Source organism: Ostrinia furnacalis, unplaced genomic scaffold, assembly GCF_004193835.3.
Source record: "Ostrinia furnacalis isolate ACB-3 unplaced genomic scaffold, ASM419383v2 OfSCF3085, whole genome shotgun sequence".
NCBI lineage: Eukaryota > Metazoa > Arthropoda > Insecta > Lepidoptera > Crambidae > Ostrinia > Ostrinia furnacalis.
This window is the reverse complement of record NW_021133324.1, coordinates 493,626-515,914: the sequence shown is the minus strand read 5'-3', so window position 1 is coordinate 515,914 and position 22,289 is coordinate 493,626. Positions and strand designations below refer to the sequence as shown.

The 22,289-nt window shown below is 36.9% G+C and overlaps 2 protein-coding genes across 2 annotated transcripts in view; one reads left to right on the top strand and one right to left on the bottom strand.

The window, feature by feature from the left end:
* The first annotated feature begins 304 nt into the window (after window positions 1–304).
* On the top strand, window positions 305–10,285 carry LOC114357224 (uncharacterized). Its single transcript, XM_028310741.1, has 5 exons — window positions 305–373; window positions 2,147–2,338; window positions 3,806–3,950; window positions 9,253–9,386; window positions 9,815–10,285. Exons 1-5 carry the CDS (start codon window positions 317–319, stop codon window positions 10,028–10,030), a joined length of 744 nt encoding a protein of 247 aa, XP_028166542.1. The 5' UTR covers window positions 305–316; the 3' UTR covers window positions 10,031–10,285.
* A 9,074-nt stretch (window positions 10,286–19,359) lies between these two features.
* LOC114357243 (uncharacterized) overlaps window positions 19,360–22,289 on the bottom strand; it is a 67,489-nt gene continuing 64,559 nt past the window's right edge. Inside the window, exons 17-19 of the mRNA XM_028310766.1 lie at window positions 20,806–22,038; window positions 20,029–20,381; window positions 19,360–19,395 (exon numbers count right to left, since the gene is read on the bottom strand). Coding sequence (XP_028166567.1) covers window positions 19,360–19,395; window positions 20,029–20,381; window positions 20,806–22,038 — 1,622 coding nt within the window. The remainder of the gene's footprint in view (window positions 19,396–20,028; window positions 20,382–20,805; window positions 22,039–22,289) is intronic.

The window sequence follows — 22,289 nt, the reverse complement described above, 5'->3', positions numbered from 1 at the left end:
ATTATTTAGCCCGTCTCACTCGCGCACCGCGGAACACTAAAACCGCATGACGCTAACTGAAAACAATTTAACACCGATCATAAACTGCATCAATGCGGCTGCCACAGTCATCATATCGGCAGTCGCATTTTGAACAAACATAACAAACCGTGTTTCGACTTGTTCAAATCTAAACAAACCTCGTACCAAACATCCAGTCGCTCTACTGTTAGCGTGCAGGCAACACGGGTGGTGATCAAAAAGAAAAATAAAAGGTTTTGTTTTGAAAATGCTGAACGCAACATGCTGATATGGGAAGTGAAAGCAAAGCAGGGAGATGAGTCGCTACGCCATATTCGCCGTTCTCTCCATTTTCACTGTTGTGACGTTGCAAGTAAGTTCCCTTTGTGCGATTGTGCTGTTCAACAAATAGTTGCCTCAAGCAGTTCATTGCTGACTAAAGTTATTTTTATTTAAGAGCAGTTTTACCCATTTTTCGCGCGTAAAAACGTGTTTTTAATACAATATCATTGATTTTTTTTTTAACTAACGAGAAACGAAGGATTTAAAATACGGTACTTATTTGAAATGTTATTTTTTTATTAGTTTTAGCTGTGCGTGACATCTCAATCAGTCGGCATTATCGAATCTTTTCAAACATTTTCAAAACTTAATTCATATTTTTGTTATTACAATTATTATTTATACATTCATATTGCTAAACAAATCAAACGATTTGAAAACTCATGATTGTCTGAGTGCTGTCAATAAACGGATCATTTTTTTTTTTCTAAATTGAAGAGCAAGTACAATCTATGCATGATTGATGAAGCACACTAAAAGATTTTACCTAGGCATATAGGTAATAAATGCCTTCGCTGGAAAAAAAAAACGCAGACCATGCGTAAATATATCGAATGATGAACAGATTTCATGCTTAACGAAGTGGGCGCGCTCTACAAAAACCAGCAATAACAAACTCTGGTACAAACTGCATTACGTTTAAAAATCTAAAACAATATATTCAACAACTTTGACTGCAACTCTAATTAGCGCGGTTTTTCAAAGGAAGTTTCGCCACGAACCATAAATAAAATAAGTTTTTCTACGAAAAGTCCAAGGAACAATTTATTTTTGCAAGGAAATGTTTTGTCACCACTTTTCCTCTTTATGGTTTTACCTTTAAAATCTTTGGTCGTAAAGTTTTTGCCGCCCTACTAAGCATTTTTGTATTCTCTAAAACGTTTATAGGGAAAATTTAGCCCATCAAACGTCGCCCAGGGCGGCATTTGCCACGCTCAATTTAACAAATCATTAATTAAAGATTTAAGAGTTGTTGGAACTTCGTTCTTATTTATGTTTTTGAAATTATACAAATATTTTATTAGCTTATCGCTTTAATTGCCAATTAGTGAAGGTATTCATGACTACTTTAGTTAATAGGCTAGCTTAATTTAATGGGTCTTAAGTTTGGTATGAAATACTAGGTCCAATCGGAATGTGACACCTGAATATTCCGGGCTGGTGTCAACTGCAAAGCATTGCGAACATTATCAACCGCAGTCGCAGTATCACGAGAAAACTACACTGAACAGATTCATGCCAATGTTTAGTCCAAATATTGCAACAAAATCAATCAAAGACTTGAATTTATTCTTGAGTTTGATTTAAGTTTTTGCCATTTTAGTTTCACTGTCTGTACATAAAGATATTTACTGAGTAATTTAAGAATGAAAAGAAATATTTCAAGCTTATGTGCTACGAGTATTTAGCAAGAGCTGACTGAAAATCAGTGTTTTGCTCTTTTTAGGGCACTGATCTCTTTACTATGCAGCAGCACTCATCAGAGTAACGCAGGAAACATTATTCTAATCCTAACCAATACTTTCGTTTTTTATATTGGTTTCGGTGTTTGCTTAGCGCTCCAGCACACGACGCCGCCGCTGCGCCGCCGCCGCGCGCCTTTGCACTGCACTGTTCATACGCGCTGCGCCGCGCCGCCACCGCGCCGCCACCGCGCCGTCAAAGCATAATTTCGCCTGCGGCGCGGCGCGCCAGCGGCGCGGCGGCGGCGTCGTATGCAGGAGTGCTTATTATGTATATTCACTAATTGTATGTTAAAGTGTTTGCAAAAAATAATTTATTTATACAATTTTATCTTTCGTAGACTACAGATTTCCAAGACAACCTAATAAATGGCTACCGTGCCCTCATTGCGGACATCCAAGTGCGGACCCAAAAGTCTAGGGAAGACATGGACACGCTGGTCTCGCAGATCAAGCTGCTTATGAAGAACGAAGCTGACAAAGCTATCAACTACATGACAGTGTATTTGGAGCAGATATCTTTATATTTCCAGGTAAGATAATGTATAAGTCATCATGAAATTGTGAACTCCGTCGGTTTATAATATAATGCGTGATATTGTAAACTAACAGTGGTTAGGTTAGTTTAGATCAGTCTTTCCCAAAGTGGGCGATAACACCCCCTTGTGGGCGCTGCAGGCNCTATTTTTCTTTCTTTTTATTAACCTTCAAGCGGGCGCGCGGCGTCGAATCGACCGCGCCTAACACATTTTCGTTCATAACTTTTTTTTTACTTGTTACACATATTTCTCATTTTTAGTAGCCTGTCACTTGCTCATTGTGAGTGAAATAAAGAGCTTACCTCAGCTCTCCGCGCTTTTCCCAAACCATGGCTTGCTATTGTTTCAGTCGCGGCGCCGGCGTCGAAAGCACGCCACGCGCCTGTCGTCGAAAAGGTTACGCGCGACTCTCTATGCGATATAACATTTCTTCGGCTATCACCCAATATTATTGAATTAAGCTTGCAATACTCTTTTTTCTTATTAAATAAGTCGTAGACTGCTAGTACAAAGTGAAATAACAGAAGCATTACTAAGAAAAGATGAAAAAGAGAGTGAATCGGAGCTGAGAGACCAAGCTAAACTGAACCAAAATTATAAAATTATGTTTTATCATTATTTTGCCATTTTTATCGTTTTTACCAGGTATATAAACCATTCTGAGGTATTTTAAAAGATTTTGTGTTCCAAAATTGGTTTTTGATCCAAATTATATTTGCGTTATGTTAATTGATTAAATAATTGTTTCTTTAACTTAATTAAAATTATTTATGACTTTAATACAATCACAATATATCGGCGTACAAAATAATAAATGATTATTGGAAAACAAGTGCTTTATTTCTCTACTAGACCCTATAGGTCTTTTCGTTTACGCGCGACCGCTGCCGTTACAAAAGACCGCGCGCCCGCTTGAAGGTTAAAGGGGGGCGGTAAGAGACCCAGAAAAAAAATCGGAACGTTGTGTAGAGGCTTGGGAGGCGTCATCTACTAGGAGGACTCTTAGATACCGACTGAGCTCGACTCTTGACTACAAAAATGGGGGGCGCTAAAAAATAATTTATTCTCAAAGTGGGCAGTAGACTAAATAAGTTTGGGAACCGCTGGTTTAGATTGTAATCTAACTACATCAGATTATAATTTAACGGTATTCACAATTTAACGGTGACATAATATATAGGAAATCAATTACACAATTAAGTATATAATTGACTAGATGCTAGTACATACTTAACATTCATATAAAGCATAAAAGTTATTTTTTTAAATTACAAAAAAAATGCTAGGGAAATTGGAGTAATGAACTAACTTCACTAGATAGTAATGTTTCATTTATAACATAATAATATGGTCTGCATAATACCCAACAAATGAGCATCGTATATTATTAAGTAGAATCTTAAATGAAAAATCTGACAATCGGTTCAAATTTTCATGAATGAAAATGCCTATTTGTTTCAGGTAATAATCCACGACAGAAAGCCACGCAACGGCACATACTGCAAAGAGAGCATAGTGAAGTTACTTGGCGAAAACCTGCAGCTGGCAGACGAGAATGTGACCCTATGCCTCGCCTTGGGGTACCAGAGAGTACAGAGATTACCAGGTAATAAAAAAAACTCATAGGGGCTTTTGCAAGCATTTGTGAGGAAACCGACACTCGATTATACAAAGCGACAAACTTTAAGCTGCAGAGTTGCATCATCTTATTTTAACAGTAACTATAACGATAACCAGTGTTTTTTGTATGGATTTTGACAGACTTTTGACGTTTCCTAAAGATAAAGTAAGATGACCCAACCTAAGAAACTTTACGTATGCGTATTACGCTTTGATCTAAAATATTTAGTAGACTTTTGGTATTATTATTTTTATGCAAACATTTGTGGCTTAAAAGCTTTTTAAATGTATAATCTGGTTATTTATACCAAGATGATAAAACTGTAATAATCAAAGTTTTTTCATTTTCGCGAGAAAGTAAGATTTTAAACATTTTGTACTCCATACCATATAATTAGTTTTTTTACTGTCGATTATAAAAAAGCATTATCGTTACGATCCGATAAAAATACATAGACACAAGGAAACGTACCCACCATTGTAATAGATAACAAAAGGACATTGTCAGAAACCGCCTAAAAAACCGCCCAAAAACATTAACCCATCATAATTATTTTCTATTTTTTTTAATACATTAAGCACCCTTTCATTCTAATGGACACTTAAGCATTGAAAAATTAAATAAATAAGTCTTTTAACGTTTATTCTATAATACTATTACAACTTCCGGACGTTTTGGTGCGTGGCATNTATTCTATAATACTATTACAACTTCCGGACGTTTTGGTGCGTGGCATGGTCTAAAACCTATCAAGTTCCATAATTTTTGCCGATAAAATCTGTACGAGGCATTACCGTACTTATTGGGGTTAGTCCCAACGGCCCCGGTGGATCTGCCCCGTCAACGGGGTGGATGGGAAAAAGTGTTTCAACGTCCCCGGTAGTCATAGTCTTAGCGTTCAACGGGGTGGTTGGAACACATCAAGTGTCAACCACCCCGGTATATCGTTTAACGGGGCGGATGGATCAAATCAAGTTTCAACCACCCCGGTATTTCACTAATCGTGGCGGATGACACAGATCTAAAAGGTTCCACTTCGGTATTGCATACCGAAAATAAAACCTGGTAATAAAATCTATACTTATAATAAATCTGTAGAGAGGTCAATTCTGTACATGAAATATATTTTCAAAATAACTATCAGGGGGTGATTAGTGATCGATACTGATGCCAAAAATGCAATCAGTAAAATTTTTGTCTGTCTGTCTGTCTGTCTGTATGTTCCTTATAGAAACAAAAACTACTCGACGGATTTTAACGAAACTTGGTACAATTATTCTTCATACTCCTGGGCAGGTTATAGTCTGTTATTTCACTTTGTACTAGCAGTCTACGACTTATTTAATAAGAAAAAAGAGTATTGCAAGCTTAATTCAATAATATTGGGTGATAGCCGAAGAAATGTTATATCGCATAGAGAGTCGCGCGTAACCTTTTCGACGACAGGCGCGTGGCGTGCTTTCGACGCCGGCGCCGCGACTGAAACAATAGCAAGCCATGGTTTGGGAAAAGCGCGGAGAGCTGAGGTAAGCTCTTTATTTCACTCACAATGAGCAAGTGACAGGCTACTAAAAATGAGAAATATGTGTAAAAAGTAAAAAAAAAGTTATGAACGAAAATGTGTTAGGCGCGGTCGATTCGACGCCGCGCGCCCGCTTGAAGGTTAAAATATGTAGGTATTTTATAAAAGTGGAACCCCGAGTGATCTCCAAAACCCATTCTATTATTATATACGATTCGGCTTCGATATCTATAATACAATAGGAGTTTATTTCATGTGTCAGATGACAAGGGTGGAAACAACCTACGATTCATGTTGTTTATTTACGTGCAATATGTGGGCATATTGTAAAAGTGGAATGCCGAGTTGTATTTCTAAAACTTGTTCTATTATTTTATACTATTTGGCTGCGACTCGGCGTGACGACAATACAAAACATTTTTCGCGAATCGGTGTTCATACATTCACACAATACATTAGACGCCATGTTGTCATAAACGACATATTATAAAATCGCTGTGATTTAATATTCTTAATCATTAATTTTATGGCAAGTGTCCATCAGGAATCATTGTTCTTACACACAGAATCGTATTATTTCGCTTTCGGGTAGTAATATGTCAAAATTGTTGGTTCTTTAGGCGAACAATGTATGGAGAACGAACATTGTCCTTTCACATAAAGTTAAATTATAACAAAGTACCCCCACGGTTACCGCAACACGGGAGCTTTATTTACCTTCAATTATAATCCATTTCCAGCATTAAAAAGGTTCCATAAAAACAAATTTAAATGCCAGCCCGTAAGTTTATCTTCCTACGCGTGTTTACTAAAACCGTTCTGTTTACGGTGTACTCGGAAAACGTGAAAATACATCATTTTCACGTACGTTAATGTTTAAAATAACAACCGGTGAGTCGGCACCGGATCCGGTGGCGGATCCGGTAAAGCAAAAAATACGCGAACGTGAACTGGGAAACTCGAGCGCGCGCGCATTTGCCAGATCGCTAGACGTGCCGCGACACTACATTGTATTTTCCTTTGCAAAAAATAAATGCTTCTTGTTTTATTGTTTCTTAGGAGTCAGATTGTTTCTTAAAAAGAACTGAAGTTGAATTTATAGGTACAAATTTAAAAGACTGTTTTGTTGATTTAAGTCTGTGTACCTAGATTATTAATAAGAGTTTAATAGTATTATTACTTAAGTACTTTCAGATACTTACATACATCAATAAGTGAGAGTCAGACTGATTACTAACTTTATTATTTAGAATTTTCATAATTTTATTAGTACAAATTAGTACTTACCAAAAATTACAAAATACCGAAAAATATAAATAAAAGTGACTTTATTTTGCATAAATACGTATTTCCTTTTTATTTTTATGTACTATTATCAAAACTAAAAATCACTAAATACTAGACCAAGTTACTTTGCAATCCGGCCGGATCCGTCCGGATCCAGCCGGATTAGCGTCAATCCGGTGAAATCCGGCCGGATTGAAAATGATACCGGATTGCAATCCCTAGTACTGAGCACGAAGAAATAATATCAGCTCGTAAGTCTCCAATTCGCTTACTTCTTGGCGCATATCATTTCTTTTTTGACCCACCAAAGAGATTTCTCTGCCTTCCCAGAATAACACACCCTATGTGCAAACATCTCCAAGAACTTTCCTTGTAAATTAAATTGCAAGGCATAACATTTCTTGTTTACGCACGACTGTTTGCTACGTCCATTGTCACCGCGGCCCATTTTTATTTGCAGTTCACTTCCTTGTTTGGACTCGGCGAGTTTCCTTTGGCTGTGTCCAAAACAAACCGTAATTATAAACAACGTTAGAATTTGTGTTTAGTATTTAGACATGTATGCAGGCAACTGTATAATGTATTATATAAATTATAATACAGGATTGTTTGACAAACAAAGTTCCTTCCTACACGCGACGATGTAAAAGGTCATGATAAGGAGGGAAGTGATATTCTTTTATTCGGATTTTTTATGTCTTGAAGCTTAAGGTACAGTTTGAGGATTACATGATCAAAGTCGGTGACTTTTACATAATGTGAACTTAAGCTCAGTTCTTTTTGACTTATTTTTTCATTTTTATGCTAGACAAGGCAGGTATTTGACCGCAATCGCACCTGGTGTTAAGTGAGATGCAGTCTAATGGGACCAATTTGATGACAATATCCTAACGGTTCAAGATTCTGACTGCCGTGACTGATGACTCTCTCCACTCCTAACACCATTTTGTTTAGAATAGCTGGTTAGATTAAGCTTCGGATATTAATCATTTAATAAAAACACGACAATAGTATGTATAGCAATACGAAAAACTGCAGTTTCTGTCGCCGGTGGATTCAACAAACCTATAGGAGCTTGAAAAACCAAACTTAGACGTTCGAAGCGATCACAGATATTTTGGCGCAACGTCAGTCCTAATTTTTAATTGCTTTGTTTAAGGCTTGGTATTTCTTCTAAAGTAGGTATTTCGCGCTGTCAAAATCTGCGCGCGCAATTCTTCGCCGAAAACAGCGCGTCAAAGAGCTCCCGCCACAATTTCCAGCTACACAGTATAGAAATACGCAGTTGGTTAAGTTAGGTTGACTTCCTTCCCTTCAAGCGTCACACTCACAATTCGAAAGGGTAATTTGACGGTGTTTGGGGAATTCTAGGAATAAATACAGAGTCTCCTCATTGAGATTGAGACATTTCAATTTGAGATTTCACTTGACATTGAACACAATCTGAAATGGATTTTTCAAACACTTGTAAAAATAAAAAGTAATTAAATCAAAGGCACTAAGTAGTATTGATATCAACTTCGAAGAAAATGACTGCCAAAATTACTTTCTACCCGTTCCACACGTCTTTCATGAATTATATTAAGGTATTGTTAAACTAAATTTCAAGTAGATTGAACCAAGGAATCACTTTGTCCCATACAAACTTTGCCCCCTTTTTTCACCCCCTTCATTTCATGACCCCATTTCGGAAAATCTTTTCTTATGAGATGCCTACGTCATAAAAAGAACACACCTTCCAACTTTCAGGTCTCTACGATATCCGTCAGTCATTTAGGACAAAGCATTTTTATTAGTTGTTCAAAACTCTATCGTTCCAGGTATGTCATTGACAGGAGGGCGCTACTATCTTAATGGGTTATTCATTAGTCCACTTGACATTTCAGAATCGTTTGACTTTAGATACCTAAGCGATTTGATATTCGGAGTTATCAAAAATTTTAGCTTTCTCCAGTAACACTGGTATTATTATACTGTGACTCATCAAAGTCATCATTGTCAAAAATATTGACAAATCGAGAACTGTCACGGCCAAAAAACTGGCACGCGTCCGTCCTCCGTAAGCGCCACCGCGCGACTGATTGAGATTGTCCAAGCCGTCATGGGCGATTTTTTCCACATTTTTTAACATAGTAACTAAATAAGACGCAATATAAAAATTTCATCCGTTAAAAGCCCTCAAGTTATTTCTGAACTTTAGTTTAGTAAAAGATTCAGAATCTCAAATCGCTTATTTTAAAAATAAAACCATAATTAGAAAACGAATAGAGGTAACTTTGGGAATTTATTCTATCGAGTCAACTTCATCAAATCGTGTTTCCATCCGTTAATAGCCCTAGAAAATATCCTCAACTATGCCCAAAAAAAATCTTAGCCTTTTATTTTACTGTTTAGTACCTCAAAAATGAAAAATGAAAACCTCATTTTCGCCATTTTCTCTGTTACCTGGCCTTAAGATCCTTCTTTGTTTTCCTGCAGAGAAACTCCAAGTCCACTTCGAGACGTTGGAAAATTTGAAGAAGTACTCGGCTTCGAAGCTGTTCGAATGCCAGAAGCAACAGCAGGTGGGCGGAAACTGCTCCCACGAAAGCCAGGACTTGGAAAGGACTGTCGTAAGTTGAATTAATATTACTATTTTAGAGTTTAGTAGCAGACGAACTGCGCTTCATGCAAATAGTTAATCATTTTTACGACACAATCTGGAAATTCTCACATTAAAACCTAGTAAAGTACCCTTCATTACATTAAATTTTGCAACCCTAAGCAATACGCCAGCACAGTCTTATAGAACTAAAACCAATGAGATTAAAGTTAATCTAACTCAACGTATGAACTAACTAGTAAGAAAAAGTAAATTGAAGAACTTCCACAGCTAATTGTAGCAAAATTAAATAAGAGAACTTCCCATTGTCATACATTTAAGGAAAGCGTCAACAGATAACGAGGCTTCAACGAAATTTCAAAGCCTTTTGATCTCTACCCAAAAAGCCAGCCAACGTCATCATTTCATCGACTATATTATATTATACTATTATTTCAGTTCCTGTACGAAACTTCGCCATTCCCAGTGGTGATGGCAGAAATAGCCATCCATGGATTCAAAGAGGTGTCAGACCTCAGTGTGTGCCTCAAAGACATCATCTCCAGGATGATGACGCACTCAGTCAAGGTCATAGGAGACTTCAACAGATGCATTCATAACATAGAAATGCCTAAGCTTAAGTATCTTCTCAAGTTCATGAAAAAGTATGCCTGATTTGTAATGTTTTAAGTTTCGATGGAAAATCTACAGTACTAAATAATTTTACAATCTAACTAAATTTCCCTTGTGTAAAATAAATCGAAAATATAAGTTGTAGGAAAGTTATCTTTCAAACTAAGTGTAACAGGCGTCTCGCGTGAATTAAAATAACTCTAATTGCGACTTGAGTTTAAAATAAGTGTAAATAAAACAAAATTAATTAATATCTTAAGTTGTGAATGACAAGAGAACCGCTTGAGGATACTTAACCAATGCCTAAAGTTCTATTTTACGTGTTTGATATAAAGTTAAACTATGTTTTATAAATAAATGTATTTGTAATTTAGTGTTTTATTTACGTCCCTTGTGCTTTGCGAATAAGTTTTAATTGAAAATTATGACGAAAGTTGTTTACCCAAATGAATGAGGAAAATGCTAACTTAAAAGAATTGTAATTACATTTTATAATAAGAAGCACTTAAAAAGTTCATTGCTTTGAATTAGAGGAACATAAAACGCAGGAGACGTCACTTGCAAAATGAGTTTACGAGAAACAAAAGAATTCGCACAATTAAAAAACACTGTTTTCGTTTTTATATCAATGTCGTTAACATTCGCCTCCCAGGAAATTCCTAATTAAGAACGGTATTAAACGTTTGTGTTTTGTAGCGTCTTGAATTAATAATTAAAGGTATTCCAAATGGTATCAAAATACTAGAAACTTCGGGCGTATACAGGGTGTTTTTAATTAAGACAAAAACTGAAATAGTTTTTTTGTAAGTTTAGGCTATTCCAGCAAAATTAAATGTAAGTTCAAGTCAAGCAGTGGATGGGATCGAACTACTTAACCTCTACTAAACATTCCGATATCAACACCGTTGATCTGGCTTGATTTTCGCCTCGATTACCAAACTCTTTTTTGTCACCTAAAGTTAATTAATCATTTTCTTAATTATTAATTATTTTATTTTCAAATTAACACAAAGTTAAAGAAACAAACGCTACTTGTATTCCTTTGTTGTAATTTACACCCTGTACTTAGCCCGAGGTTACACACAAACCAAACGTGCCGGAATGTCTCCAAACGTTAGTTTTCCCTTCAAAGGAACACAAATCTAATTAATATTCCGAGATCTTAATATTGAAACGTATTGTTCTCATGCGTAGATCCCGTAGATTAATTTATTAAAGCCGGTCAAAAGGTAAACGAATATTTAAAGGTATATTCACATTTTTATGGGGCATGCGCGGGGTATACGTTGTAAGTAGTTTCAGACCGCATAGACCCAGGTAAGTATCGGTTCATGCCTAAAAAATTACCAAAGTCCCGCTTATTGTTTGTCAATCAATTGACCATTTCGATTTTATCGACTGATGAATCAATCTGTATTAAGATATATTCGCTAGAACTCGCCTATCGCTGCTGAATAAAATCAGAATCGGAACCAAAATCTAGATGTTTACTTAAAGACGCACGCAGTCTATCAATGATGCACGCAAATGGAAAAATATTTTTAAATGACAACAGCAAACGTTTATTGTAAACAGGAGCAATCACAAAATCCACAATGCAAGAACTTCTATTTAAATATGAATTTGAATGCATTGAAATATGTCATGTGCAGCTCTTTCTTTATGCATTGCGTCCTACTCTTTCGGAGTCAAGTGTAAGGATAGCAAATAAAATGTCAAGTAGAATCGATATTGTAATAGTGACTATTTTGCTTAGTTCTGAAAACTTTGGAGCCTGCAAAGTTCTTATAGTAGTTTAATTGAAATGTCTGAAAGTTTCAGAGTGATTTGCTTTGTTACGTGTCAGTCGTTAACTAACAGATTGACGATACATAATTTAGTTTATAGTCTTGTACCTACAGAATGCCAAAAATTCATGACAAATTATAGAACAACTCAAATATTTAGTACAAAGCAGAAAACTTAAATTCATCGTTAACAACTATTTATTACTTCTTGTACTTATTTAAAATATACTTCGTTAAATTAAATAAGTTGGAAAAGTTTGTATTTAAAACTGTCTTTGTACGTGCAAGAATTTAATTAATCCTTTTATTTCTCGCCGTAAGAAGTTTCAGAGCTTTGTTGTTCTAGTAAAGTCTCACCACAGTGAGCAGTTGAACCTTGATATGGTGTACAAAATATTTTCTTAGTACCTCTAGGAAAAAGGAAAGTGCACACCAATCCAAGACATTTTTCTTAGAAAAAATGTTATTAAAATGAGTGGATTCTGGATTCAAATTAGGCTGTTCAATTTTTTTTTACAACCTATTTATAAAATTAAGCTTATATTTTTTGACGCACCTGAATCGAATGTATTTTTGTTTCTCATCGTTATTATATTCCTGTATTGGATTCCTAGGGTAATAAATAATCGAATACCAAGTTTATCAAACCTAAGCCAGAATTTCAGTACTAATTGCAGACGAGAGACAAGTTTATAGACAAAATTAAATATTCAACGAGCAGATAGAGCTAAAACCAACTACAGTCGGACTAAAACTAACTTAACTAATCCCACTAATCTTATTCTACTGAAGGATATTTAGTTTATAGTTATATTCAGCTGGAGGAGGTGATTTTTGTAGTGAAATATATTTTATTACTGCGATAAGAAAAGGTCAAATCCAATAGGGACTGAAGAGCTCATTTGAGACTGAATGTATCTTTATATCCTATTTAGTTTCGATTCATGTCAATTTGGGGTATTTTTGTTGAGTCGGCACAAAAAATAAAGTAGGTAGGTACCTGCCTTTTTCTTAGCTTGTACTTGTATAATTATAATAATTTGCTGATTTCACAACCTTTTATGCCAAAACGCTTCTGAAAATGTTTGAAGGTATATTCATATTAAGCTATGTTTTTGGGTGAAATCGCGACTCGTGTTTCATACAAACGTCCCACGCCCCGCGCACGCCACGTACATCAATGTGAACATACCTTTATAAGTCTATGGTTAGGTAGTCTTGAGAGCTGTTTTGGCGATAGGTGTATAAGTAAGTATATTGGTAGTATCAGACTTAGTAGGTAGTTACTTGATGTTTTTTTTTTTTTTTTTTTATGCTAGCCAAGGCAGGTATTTGACCGCAATCGCACCTGGATGGAACAATGTATACTTATTACTAGTGAAAAATCTCTTGGGATGTGTATCTAATATAATATTCATGATAAGTAAATGTGGATAACAACATGATGGGTTATTATAATGTTCCATTAAGAGCTTATGGTTATTTAACAGATATGGCAGGCCTATCTACTTGATGACATAATACTTATGTTAAAATATTCTATCATAGCAATTTGCTGTTAACATTTCGATGAACTACATGAAAGTTTAATGCATAATCATTTAAAAACGGACTCAAATTCAGCTCAGACACAAATCTTAATTATTTAATTTTCATAAAGTCAACCCGTTTCGTGTCAATAATACATGTTTAATGGCGAGTATGGAGCGCACAGTAATTGCCATTTGCGGTTTAATTACAACACTTAAGTACCACCTAACAGCGTTCAGTAAAACCGATAGAGTTTCCATAATTTGCATGTATTAGCACACATTTCTTATCTGCATACGGTTTAGTACCTAACTCTTATTGCCTGGAAATGAAACGGTCGCAAGCGGAATGTCTACAGAAAACCATGCAACTCATTTGAATACTAAATTCCTCAATGATTGGGTATGATTTACAGTGTAAGTACGACATGAAAAAAAATCACGACATTTCACTCAAACATTTCGCGAATAAAAGAGTAAGTGAAACCACTTACCAAACTTATGGCAATATCCGCAGAGCAAGGTTGATATTTGAGCAGTCTACTAAATCTAAGAGTCCTTTGAGCCATCGTCAAGGGCCCGACGGGGCGGGACACGTGGATGAGCGGAGAGGGCAGCGGGTGGGCGGGCGGACTCGCCACGGGCGGCATAGTCCGGCGCACAGTCTCCAACGGAACCGTCCGAGCGATCAACGTATCACTACCCACCGAGTTAGCACTACCACTGAACATGTTCATCAAATCGCCTATAGAACCGCCACCGCTCGACCCACCACCACATCTCAACTTGTCCAAATCGGTCAAGCTCGAACCGCGGCGGACTCTCAAACGCGATCCGCTCGCATTCGACCGGCTCTGAAAGTTTTGGTCGCGACGAACGTCCGCCTCGCTCGCCGCCTGCACTTTCCTACTTCGCACCATTTTGAACATTACTTCCACAACATAACACCACCGGATCCACACGATTACTGAAAGTTAGCAGTTAACACCTGCGGCGAAAGAAATTTGCATACAAATGGCTAATAGGTGCGCTCGCGTCGCAATCAATAGGGCCACGGTCGCCCGCAGGATGCCACTATCGCGTCCTCGCGCGTTTCCGCCGCCATCGCTTGCGCAATGTTTTCGACTGATCGAAAAAAGTTTGAATTTCGAATTTTTCTAAGTTCAATCACCCAGTTGAGGGGTGTTCACTGTACGAAGGCCGTAAACGTACTGAGAAGAGAATGCGTAGCTCAGTGTGTGCGTGGATAGAGCAACTCAACTGAACTAATGAGGTGATCGGGTTCAAAGGCGCTCGCAGGACTCCACAGGCTACTTAGCGACCAGACAGCGGGATACCAGCGGGTATTTAATAAGAAAAAAAACAACGCTTATTTATTTTATATCACAGATGGAAATTACACGTTTCAGAGTACGGTTACCAAGGAATAAACGAGTATTGTTACGCTTTTAACAGAACCAACAAAAGCGGAATATTGTTGTTTGCGAAATTACAAGAGGGCCCAATTGAGTCCCTACGATACTTATGATAAATTGACGAAAATGTATCGGTCTTAGGGCTACGTGAAGCTGTTGTTTGTAAGGTTTGAATAAATGTGTATTTTGACGTGATATAAATAAAGTTGAAATTATTACGAGTAAGACTAAATCTACAAGACGGAACCACAGTCAAAGTGTAGTCTTTGATAGGCTGCTATTTCAGAATTCAGCCACTTTGCGTTTCTCGTTATGGTGAAGATTAAGCCGCAAATTATATTATGTTTATAAGATTTACATGAAGCAATTTGGTGCGATGACGGGAGATCGAATACACCAACTTATTTTTGGTGTAATTACTTTATGGCATGGTATTTGTAATATTATAAATAAATTACTTTTAATTTGTCGGCCGTTTGGTGTAGTGGTTCGAATCGGACTACTATTCCGGAGGTTGCGGGTTCGATTCCCGCACAGTACAAACATTTGTGTGCATGAACATATTTGTTTGTATTGGACTGGGTGTTTTCTATGTATAATATGTATGTATTTACAAAAAAAAAAAAGTATTTAAGTATGTTCATATCCGTTGTCTAGTACCCATAGTACAAGCTTTGCTTAGTTTGGGGCTAGCGGCGCAGTGTAAAATGTCCAAGGATATTTATTATTATTTATTTATAAATAAAAATCGGAAAATGTGTTGCTAGGGACAAAATATGAAACGGCTAAACCAATTCAATTTTTTTATATTTCTAGAAGTACGAGGGAGGTTCTCATGAAGAGAAAGATTTGAAAAGATTCCCGGAAACACTTGACATTCGGGAAAACTGAACGTGACTTTTCCTATGAAATATGGATTTCTGTGAGCATATTATTTAAAAACAGGACGATGTCTATGAGTTTATAATGAAAATAAAGAGAGTTGCGAAGTTGAATAATTTATATCAGGTGTACCCACAAAAGAAAATTCAAATATGAACCTCAGACTAAGGTAATCAAAACTTCAAAAATAGTATGATTATGGTAAACTACATTTTCTTCTAATTAAGAAAAAGTTTTTATATTTACATAAATCTAATTTGTCTCCTTTACTATAAAGAGCATAAAAAGTTTGAGCTTTCTGCTAAGTAATTGAAGCCAAATAATACAGTAGTCAAAGAAGTCAAAGCTTTTAAAATAACTAACAGTTAAAAAAGTTTTAAAAAATTGAAACTATCTCGAAAACGTGTTTCTAAGCTTATAAGTAATTGTCTCCTCCCTAAATATTGTCACTTCCCAACAGACGAACGAGGGTGGACACTAATCTATAAGACATAAAGATCAATTAAGCAGTTTACCCATTTATTAGTAGAGTCTGGCCATTATAGATGATTATATGTCTGTATCGGCCTGCAATGTACCTATACCTATTACTAGTAATTTCTTTTAGAAAATCGTATTTACTTCCAGAATTCTGCTATTTCAAAGATAATATTAAAGGAGACGTGGACGTCTATAATTGAAGTTTAATATTTTATGATAAGGTACTTGNTAGGTAGGCCTTATTTGTATCAAGTACCTTATTTCGTGTTCTTTACGGGTAAAAATACTTTGTATCATTTTGTCCACGTATAAATAATTAAAGAAAGTAGCAAACGATTGAAATATTCAATTTCCAACAAATTATAACCAAGCAAGATTCCATAACAACATTTGCCACCCACATTGATAACAATATACTCGTAGTAAGCAATATAAAAAATAAAATATTTTAACAATTAAAGTTCGAAATCACGTAAGAGAGAGCAACGCGCCGCGCACTCTCTGAACTTCAAAATGTTTAAATTAAAAAAATAATAATTTAAATATGTAGAATTACATATTTTAACAAGCAAAGTTATTAAGACAAGTTTACATAAGAATTGGGCTTGTTTGTAACTTGATTTGTTTAAGAACACTCAAGTTAAATTAGGCAGTACACAATTAAGTAAATTGGGCATACGAGAAAAAACATTTTATGTATTTAGACAGAAAAAAGCCTAAATACAGAAAAAAATGTGATTGTACTTTTGTAAGCTTTCGACTTAATTAAAAATGTTAATTTTACCTAGGACTTCTTAAATAGTACGTTTACATTCCTCAGACAGTTTTAAATAGGTTCCGCCTAAAATTAATAACAAAGACCGAATATATTAAATTTAAATACATAACAATTAAATCGGTTTTTTTTTTCTAAGAAAAATCTCAAAGTAAAATGTTTCGTTACACCATAAAATCGTCTGTAAAAAACACACTACAAACATAGGTACAAATCTATATCTCTGTAACGCGTCCGCCATTTATGATCGTCCAACCAATTAAGTCCGTACGATGTGCTTATTAAATAAATTTATAGTGGCGTGAAATCGTACCCCTTAGTGGTAGTTAAAACCACTACTGGATATTGAGCTTCAAGTAAATACTAAACTAAACCGGACTAAATTCTATTTTAATACAAGGTTATGTTTCTCCGGGTGAGAAGTTTAGGTAATGCCCATTTACACCATCAATCCCTAATTTTTAAGTGACCCCTATGGTAACACTTAATATTAATTTTGTTTTCATAGGGGTCACTTAAAACTTAGTGATTGATGGCGAAAACGGGCATGAGGCTTTTATTACAATCTGAGAGGTTAAAGTTTTAATAGAAGCAAGTTTTTCCAATACCTACTCAATAAACCTAAGAAAAGAAGTTAACTTATAAAAGCAGCCTAATTCAACCTTCAAATACCTAGACAACGCAAAACGATTCATTCAATGTCGATGCAACTAGTTAAAAAGACACTTTGAAACTATAGTTAATCTAATTTAACTATAAATTGAGTGCAAATAACAACCACTTTGTTGAAGCCTTTCAGGCGACAAAGTTAAGTCCAATTATAGCGAGAATTGGACGTCTTTCTCGAATGTATCCTTTACGTCAAACTATTAATTGGTGACCAATTCAGATGGAACTGGTTGGATACATCTTAAAGGACGTCGCACATTTATCAACTCGGAAAGGGATCGTAACCGTATCAACTCGTGGGCGGTCTGTATTATTTGTATGAAACTCCATACTGTAAAGCTAAGCGTCCACTTGTCGGTATCGTAAGCATCGGACTTATCGCACGCAACGGATCGTAGGTATTATTTATATGGAAACTCATATAAGTGCGTCCACTTGTCCGCATCGTACGCATCGCACATCCGATACGATTTGTTTCGTACGATGCGTCCGTTGCGTACGATACCGACAAGTGGACGCTTAGCTTAATACATACTTATCCGCACCGTAACGTAGACGTCTCGCCTCACAATTGACAGCGCGCGAAAGGTGATACGGTGTTAATCCCTTTCCGAGTCCATAAGTCTGCTAGACACCCCGCAGAATACAGATTTTTTGTTAGCCGATAGTTGGGCCCGACTTTCATACCTGTCCTTACTGATTAACAGCCTGACTTACCGATTTGGTATTAGCCGATTCCTACAAACCGACCCAACTATCAACCAACAAAAAAAATATTCATTTCAGTAAACCTTTTACAATAAAGTTGATGGGGCCTCCCAGAAAGTAATCGTAAGATACTTGTGTTGGGAGTACCTCGCTCTTCCACCATAATTACAAAAAGTCTGTGGTCTAAGACACCCTGACTTTCTATTGGCCGATAGTGGGGTCGGTTTGTAGGAATCGGCTGATACCAAATCGGTATAGTGTCCGCACTTCTACAACTTCATACTGATCAACAGCAAACTATCGGCCGACTAAAAGTCTTTAGACTACGGGGTGTCTTAATGTAGTCTTTTTATAGCTTTCCATAGATAACATCAAAATATCCGAACGACGGAAACGAACTCAAATACACAAACGAGAGAATCGCCCTCATAAGTTGGAATTATTCTCCATTTCCATTCAATTTGTCTTATCTTTTGGTATTTCTAAATGTTCGAAAAACTAGAGAACTTTTTAGGACAAGCTATTATAGAGACGTATCGTATAGTATAGATACTCATGTACCTATGGGGATTAATACTACACGCGTACGTGCATTAACCATATCTTCTTTTTATTTGGCAGTAGACTATGCACAAAGGAATAATTCTCTCTATGCCTCGCCAGCCAAGGTCGACACATTAAGGGGTCAGCAGACCACTTACAGCACTTTCGCATTTTGCACTTACGCCGCCCAGCGGGGCAGGCGTGTAACTATATGCGATTGTGTTGTTCGTTCAACTGGAGAGTTTTCGATGAATCGGCATTAACGAATTTGCATCGTCAGTAGTGATTGTTGATAAAGTTTTGTTACAGTTACTCTTCTAGATATCGATGATTAAGTACCTAATTATATTTTATATGCATATTATTTGTTGTTTAAGTAAGAAGGGATACGGGAGTTGCGTTTGCTGATCAAAAGATCTCAACAACGAAGACGCATCTACCTATTTTATACATAGTGCCTGCTTTATTTAAGTAACTATGTATAGACAAATGTTGAGTTCCATACGAAAAAAAATTACCAGCTCATAAAAAATTACGTTTTTTTTATGTTGGACTATGATGTATTTAATAATATATAGGCCTTTCAACCCTTTTGTATAAATAACAGATCTACTTCTAACTATAATTGAACAACGCATTAAATAATATTGTATACGAAGAATTTCAGTGTGGTGATTGTTATAAACGATCAACATAAATTATTATTATTAAGGTACTTACCCAATTTGAATGTGCACGCAGGTAAGCGATGAAAATCAGTCTTGATTCGCAGTTATTGTTCATTAGATAATAACAACGGTAACAGATGACCCACGAACAATTGAAGTCAATACGTATATCCGTAAACAAGTTAAACTTGACGTAATAGTTCAGTAAAATTGAAGCAAAATTATTAATTCTCCATTTTCCTAAACCCTAAACTGTCAAAATACATAAACAATAAAAAACATCATACAAATTGACAGTAGAAGCAGATAAAAGTATCCATAAAAACTGTTTTAAATTTAATAAAATAAATAATGTTAAATAAAATAAAATACCGATCTTATTGAAATATAAGTAATTAAATAAAAAAAAGAAAGAAAATTCATGAAATAATAAAAAAAATAAGAAACCGTAAGTATGGACTCAATTCAAAACTTATCAAATGTAACAGTAAGAAAACTTATACTCCCGTGAAATAAATCAAAATATAAAATTATGTCCAGAAAAAAATATCTGCTTTTACCGTTAAAATAAAAAAGTTACTCACGTTTAGCTGCATCACGACTTTGTTATACGCCCGATGCCACCACTGCTTTGGAGTCAGCTTCGGCTGTTCAGGCTGGAACTCTATCCTTTCCTCTTCATCTCTATGCTCCTCATTGAATACACTATCCTCTTGCTGATACTCCTCATCACCTTCATTGAACTGCTCCTGGTCATCGAACTTCTCGTCTTCCTCGTGATATGTTTCGTCCTGCTCGTGGTAAGGCTCTCGCTCATCCTGGTATTCGTCAGGATGGTCATCGTACGGCTCTTCGTGGAACCCGTTCGTCTGTTCGGGCACCTCGTGGTAAGTTGTGCGATCGTCTTGGAATTTCACTTTGGATTTGTCGATAGCTTCTGCAGAAAATAGAACTAATTAGCGTCTAAAGCTTCAACCACACCAACGCGTGGTGCAGATCGCCATCGCCGGCGCAATCAAAGGCCAATGACAGGTCGCGCGACCCATGACAGTTCACGCAACCTGTCATTTCCTTATGATCGCGCCGTGATCGTGCCGGTGATGGCAATCTACACGCGTTGGTGTGGTTGAAGCATTAAAGATTTATCTCCTCTGATATGCTGAATTTGACTGATCTTAGAATTTATTGGAGTAACAATAGGAAAAATGTTCTGACACGTGCTGTACATGTTGTGATGGTGTATTGCGTCAAAAATACAAGTACAAAATCTGTATCTCTTTCTACTACTCCTGTATTTTTTTAAAACTATCAATGCATATTGTACACAATTTAAATTTATTTTCATGAAAAAATACACGTACCTTCTTGTGTCGTCGGAACGGTGATTTTCTCTTGATGAAAAGAACTTTGTGAGGTTCTTCGATCGATGATTGAAGGCGCTTGACTGTGGTAGCTGTCCACCGAGGGCTTCCTCATCAGAGTGCCATTTCTCGTGGGCGATGCAGTCTTTTGTATTCCAGCACTTGGCTCCTCCGACAAGCGCCGTTCTTCCGTGACGTCCTCATGAATGGTATCATGCGCGTACTCGTCATCATGATACCTGTCCAATGACGTCCTGTCACGGTCAACAGATTGATCGAATTCAGTCTTATGATACTCGTCCTCGTAGGCACTTTCGTCGTAACCCGACGGGGGTAAGTCCTCCGGCGCGTCAGGTAAAGTCCGAGTCCGACGCACTGAAGGTCTTTGTATAGACTCCTGTCTTCTCAGAGACGGAGTCCGCGGTAAGGCGACAGGGGCAGATGACGTAACTGTAGACACTGGCACTGCTGGTGATACATCTGGGACGGATGCGGAGATCGGTACTGTAGTCGTACTTGTAAATGGAGTTACGGGGGCAACGGTTGAGGTGAACTGGCTGCTTGGTACAGAAGCAATCGCTGCGGATGCAGGAGGTTGACTCACAGCTGGAGCAACAGCGGCTGCGGCGGCGCCAAAGAAGCTGCCGAGCTTCTTAGCGCCACCTGCCATTAGCGACCCCAAAGTCGCTGCGCCAGTCATAACACTAGCTTGCAGTTGTTGTGCTGGCAGCTTTTGCTGCTGTTGTTGCTGCTGCTGCTGCAATTGCTGTTGATTAAACTGCTGCTGATTAAACTGCTGTTGCTGCAATGGTGGCTGCGGCAAAAGCGGCTGCTGCTGCAACAGCGGCGGCTGTGGCTGCTGATACTGCTGTTGGTATTGCTGCTCCGGCATTTGTTGTTGAGTTTGCTGATCCTGATACTGCTGATCGTAGTGCTGCTGATACTGATAATCTTGATTCTCCTGGTACTGATCCTGTTGATATTGGCTCGACTCAACCTGATACTGTTGTTCTTGTTGATCGTATTGTTGATACTGCTGTTGTTCGTCAAACTGTACGTCGTACTGTTGATAACTATCTTGATATATGTCTTGTTGTCTACTAACAGGCGGTTGAGGTAGATAGGACGAAATAGTACTTGGCACAGATTTTGATAACAAAGTATCTTCAGCACTAGTCACTGGATATGTAAACTGTGTAGTCTCCGTGTCGATCCACGTTGACTTTTGGTGAGCTGTAATGGTAAACAAAACACGAAATATGTTAAAAGAGAACTCTTCACACAGAGAGTAAATAAATTGACACGACATTGCTTAAACGAGACGCAATAAATTACTGAAGCGAATCACAACAATGCGAATCCAGTCAAACGGAAATTCTTATCAGTTTATGTAATTTTGCTGAATGTCAAATGTAAATTATCTATCACGCAACAGTTATAATTAGCAAAGTTAAAATTAGAATGCAAAAACAACATGACCAATT